General features: G+C 33.0%; 1 protein-coding gene across 1 annotated transcript; it reads left to right on the top strand.

The window, feature by feature from the left end:
- The first annotated feature begins 1718 nt into the window (after window positions 1–1718).
- Window positions 1719–2387, top strand: LOC108915182 (putative glycine-rich cell wall structural protein 1). Its single transcript, XM_018721153.1, has 2 exons — window positions 1719–1829; window positions 2181–2387. The coding sequence occupies exons 1-2, from the start codon at window positions 1749–1751 to the stop codon at window positions 2340–2342; spliced, it is 243 nt and encodes an 80-aa protein (XP_018576669.1). The 5' UTR covers window positions 1719–1748; the 3' UTR covers window positions 2343–2387.
- Window positions 2388–5440: the final 3053 nt, after the last annotated feature.

Below are 5440 nucleotides of genomic sequence, written 5' to 3'. Positions count from 1 at the left end.
ACATTGAATCTAAAAGTACAAGGCTCCCTCCTTCGAATGCCGTTGAATTTGCTCAAATATCTTTTTTTTTTCGTTGAGATATCACATGTTGAAATTTTTAAGTTTCTCAGTTTCTTAATATGTGAAAATCTACTAAGGATCCCTTAGACATCAAGCAGTCGATTGCAATTCAGAAACTTCATACCCATACGGTTTGTAGGTTTGGTGTTGGTGGGCTTGGGGTTTGTAAGCTTGGAGTTTGTAGATTCGGGTTGTGTGGGATTTGGGGTTTGTGGGTTTAGGGATTGTGGGTTTGGAGTTTGTGGGTTTGTGGATTTGGAGTTTGTGAGTTTGAGTTCGTATGTATTGAAGGTTTCTGAGTATGAAGTTTCTGAACTCCAATCAACTGTTTGACGTCTAAGGGATCCTTAGTATATTTTCGCATAACTGATAAACTTAGAAATTTCAACATGTGATATCTCAACGAAAAAAAAGGATATTTGAGCAAACTCAACGGCATTCGAAAGAGGGAGACTTGTACTTTTTAGTTATATGTATTTTTGTTTTAAAAAGAAAAGATGGCATTACTATATAACCTCAAATATGACGAAAAACAGTGTTTTTTGCACTTTTAGGCTAGGATATCTCAAAATTCTGTGGTGATAAGCAATTCTGCGGCCAGATTCGGATTCAGCGCACCAAAATCCTTCGGGAATGCATATTAGTGTGTCTGCTTCTTGACTCTTGTTGACCTGTGTAATTAATACCCTGAGAATTTTGTTGTTGAAACAGTCTCTAGCGATATCGGAAATAAGACAAATTCTGTTAGACAACAAAGAAAAATTGCATCCACAATAAAAATTCTATATACTGTATAACTGCACTATCGGAAAAAATAAGATAAAATAGGTAACAAATTCAACATTAAAACAGTTTTTCAAACAACAAATATTTTACCTACGGAATTTATTATCAAAGACGCTTCCAAAAGTAAAAAAAGTTCAGAAGACGAAAATTGTGGATTTTCGAAACATTAACGACCTTTCCAAAGTGAGCGACATTAAGTGAAGTATTTTTGTATTTGTCTGCTTTTTTCAGCGTGAAATTTTTTGGTTAGGCAAAACTATTTTCATAAAAACATCCCTTGACTGATCCATTTGACGCAAGGGTCTATTTTACGACTTTTTTAAATTTTTTCGCAGGTGGCAAAATACCCAAAAATAAAGAAAAAGTTACCTTGATTGATTGGAAAAAATTATAATTTATTTCTTGACCATCAAAAGAAAGATACCTATGTATTTCCAATTATTTATACTTAAAAAAAAGTATCATTACAAAAGACATTGTTTTTCATGATTTGATAATTTTGTATATGGTACTTGCCATTTATTTCTTTAAAAAACTATATGATTTATTGATGTCTCTTCCTATCCTTTTTTATTAAAATTTTATTTCTATAAATAATTTTGAATTAATCTTTGACTTGATCATTGAAGTAATTATTTTTTTTTTAGCAACCTTGTGACCTGTATGTTAAAAATAGACTGGAAATAGAAAAATCAAAAGGTAAACAAACATGTACAGTCATTATAATATAAATTTAATTATTTTATAGCGACATTGTTAATGCATCGTTGTGGTACTAATTATTTAATAACTGTGATAAATCTGAATTAACAAGCATTTCACACGAAAATCAAGGAAATGTACAACATATCTAACACGCAATTTTTTTTGTTCAAAAAATACCTATATAAACCGTGAGTTGCATGCGTTTTATATTGAAGTGTTTCTCCAGAATCAAAATGAGGTTTATATTTGCTCTAATCTTCATGGCAGCTCTTATGCTTGTAAGTGATTATAAATATGTATATTTCATTTTTTAACAAAATTTAAACGTAAAGAAATACATACGTCAGGTTCGTGTCATTTTTTTTTCAAAGGATTGCTCGATTGTATAATGTAAAAAAATTATAAATGCGTTTGTAGATAAATGTACTATTTATTTTTGATAGATAAAAATAAAAGATATATGACAGTAATTTACGTTACAGAATTTCATGAAAAGTTCACTTGATATACAGGATGTTCCAAAAATTTGAGTAAGCCACTGCTTTTTGCTTATGGCTTTTTTTTGTCAATGTTTTTTCATGTTTTTAACATTTTAAATAGAACCTTTTACATTTGTTTTCGTTTTTTAGACAAGGCAGGAGGTGTCGGCTCAAGGAGGAGGTGGAGGGGGACAAGGTGGAGGTGGCGCTGGAGGACAGGCCGGTTTGGGGGCCGGATTTGGATTCAACGCAGGCGCTGGAGCTGACATTGGTGCTGGAGCTGGAGGTGGCGGTGGAGCTGGTAGAAAATAAATAATAGGAAATTTGGATACTGTGAAATAAAAGCACTAACGTAAATGTTTGTTTTATTTAATCTTTAACCTCAAATATTACACGAGAAGTAATGCGGTTACTTTTTGAAATTCTGAAATACATCTTTATCTCAGAAAGTTTTTAATGGTAAATAAACCAACTGTTTGAAACAAACGCAACGACAAGGTGGGACGGAAAATAAATATGTACAGGGTGACTCAAACTCGATAGCATGGGCCCACTGTGAGGATACAAAAAATTTAAATAAAAGGGACACGTGGTGTGTTAATTAAAGGAATTATCGACTCATAGTTTTTTAGGTTCCTGCCGTTTTACTGTGTTTCATGTGCATTTAGAGATACTGATATCAAATTCAAGATATAAAGAAGATAAGAGACAATAGTGGGAAGCCATTTTCAATTATCCTCTTTCTGTATTTCTTGTGCATTCATACAGACCACTCTTTTTGAATAACCCTGGCGATATAGCAACCTACGTTACGGTAAATGAAACAAATATTGATTTTTGTTGGTACTTCTTTATTGTCACATTTGTGTTATGTTATATCGAGTTAAAATTATCTTTATTTTCCTCCCATTCCTCCCATGCTTCCTCCCCCACTTCCTCCCATGCTTCCGCCCATGCTTCCGCCCGTGCTTCCTCCCCCACTTCCTCCCATGCTTCCACCCATGCTCCCTCCCGCGCTCCCTCCCATGCTTCCCGTGGCTTCCATTCCCCCGCTTCCTCCCATTTGTCCTCCGCCGGAACCTCCAAACTGGCCTTGTCCTTGCCCTTGAGCGAATGCCTTATTTTCAGCCTGAAAAAAAAACACGTTCATTTTTGTCAAGTTGAAAACTTGAAATGTTACTGTTATAAATAATGCTACAATTTTTTTAATCTATAAAGGTTGAATTTTATGTTTAAATCCCAAAAAAATTTACATTTCGTCGAATTTTCAGTGATTTGTATAAAAATATTCTATTTAATCAGGATTACGTATGTACCATTACAGCAACGATGAACAAAACGGCGAAAACAAATTTCATTTTGAAGTGCTTAAGTTTGAATGTACTGCGTTGATTGTGTACTAACTATTACTTCTAATACTTTGGGTTTATAAACTGAGTTCATTACAAAAAAAATGTAAAAATTTTGTACAGCGGCTACTTGAATGCACTTAAATTATTGCAATTTTCAAATAATTATACCTATTTGTTACATTAAGCTTAACCTGACGTACCATTTATTTAATGACACATTTTTTTTTAATTGACGATAGTGATAATGTAATAGATATATACAGCGATTCCAAGCCAGACTGAGGCAGTATATACAGGGTGACCCATAATTATCTCTTCATTGTAATTTACTTCCTGTATTTGAAGATATTTACGTGTTTTTCTTAAACAAAATGATATAGAGACAAAAACCTTTCGGCAAGATTAATTCTTTTATTCAACTATGTTTTTTTCGAAATTACACACAAAAGTTTAATAGCAAAGGCACACAAACACACTACAGAAAACCCTTCTCTAAACCATTTAAATTTTACTGTAAAACTAAACACTACTGGACAAATTATATTTCGATTCCAGTAAAAAAACTAATACTTCAAGCAAAAAGTCACAGAATTACCTACCGTATTACAAACAACCATCAACTCATAAACCGAAAAATTGAGAACTAAAATAAATATGATAAAATGAAACAGGGCGTTGGCCATTTGTTTTTTGTTGATATATCACATCAGATGGATTGATATTGTTTTACAAACTAAACACAGAGGAATGATTTTGAAAAATATTTCAAATCTGTCAAATTAGTATTTTTATCTAATTATTTATTTAATAAAACAACAAAATTAATTTTTTTTTTTTATAAATTGGTACAACTTATAGAGTTAATAATAAATGCTATCCACATACCAATCAATAAATCTCTCAGCAGGGCATTCGACTGTGTGAATCATGAAAAATTATTACAAAAGCTAGATGGCTATGGTATACGGGGGGTGGCCTATGAATGGATCTCTTCATTTCTCAAAAATCGAACACAATATGTAAGTATTTCTTGTTCCTCAGTTGGTACCGTTCAAAGAATAAATTCAGGATACAAGGAAGTGGGTATGGGTGTGCCACAGGGCTCGATATTGGGACCTGTATTATTTGTGTTGTACACGAGTGAACTTGATAGCTTAATCTCCGCTGCATTCCCAGTTATGTATGCTGACGATACGTCGCTAATTGTATCTGATAAAACTGATGATGCACTGGCACTCAAATGCAACTCGGTCCTAAATAATGTTAGCAATTGGTGTGGCTCTCACTCATTATATTTTAATCCCTCAAAAACATCTTACATTAGATTTCATAATTATCAGAAAGAATGTTCTAAACTAAATGTTCAGGTATACAATTCTCCATTGTCTGATACTATAACAACCGTCAATTTTCTAGGTTTCACATTGGATGAGTGCCTAAATTGGAAAGAGCACTGCACCAGCCTTATAGCAAAATTAAATTCTCTGTGTTACTTGTTTAGAAACTTGAAATCAGTTCTGACGAAGCAACAACTTATGAATTTGTATTACGCTCAAGTTGACTCCCGTTTGAGATACGGTGTATGTTTTTGGGGGGATACTACCCTATCACCTGGTGTATTTATTGCCCAGAAACGGATATTGAGATGTATTGCGGGTATTCCAAGTTATCACACGTGCAAAGCTTTGTTTAGGGAATTTGGTGTGTTAACTCTTTCAGGATTATTAATTTTTGAACTGTGCATATATATTTTTAAAAATCGAGCAACATTCAAAATGAACAGGGACATTCACTCAATTAATACGCGTCAAAATAGTGACTTTCGGATGCCCCTATATAAATCTAATATATCACGAAATTCCCCTAACTATCTTGGTTTGAAGCTTTTCAATCATCTGCCAGAAGAACTAAAGCGAATCCAGTTTTTTAAAAGTTTTAAATGTAAATTAAAGTTATTTTTAGTGGACAGGTCTATTTATTCTGTAGATGAATTTCTGTCATCTTAGGTTAAGTAATATTGACTATTCCTATATATGTGTACACATGTCTTAGAGGAAA

Source organism: Anoplophora glabripennis, unplaced genomic scaffold (assembly GCF_000390285.2).
Source record: "Anoplophora glabripennis isolate ALB-LARVAE unplaced genomic scaffold, Agla_2.0 scaffold1620, whole genome shotgun sequence".
NCBI lineage: Eukaryota > Metazoa > Arthropoda > Insecta > Coleoptera > Cerambycidae > Anoplophora > Anoplophora glabripennis.
The sequence above is the reverse complement of the archived record's forward strand: the minus strand, read 5'-3'. Positions and strand labels throughout refer to the sequence as shown.

What these genes read in the sequence shown, in the direction of transcription:
- LOC108915182 (XM_018721153.1), top strand. Translation starts at nt 1,749, where the DNA reads ATGCGTTTTATATTGAAGTGTTTCTCCAGAATCAAAATGAGGTTTATA. An exon ending in TCATGGCAGCTCTTATGCTT is followed by an intron (nt 1,830 to 2,180) that starts GTAAGTGATTAT and finishes TTCGTTTTTTAG; the next exon opens with ACAAGGCAGGAGGTGTCGGC.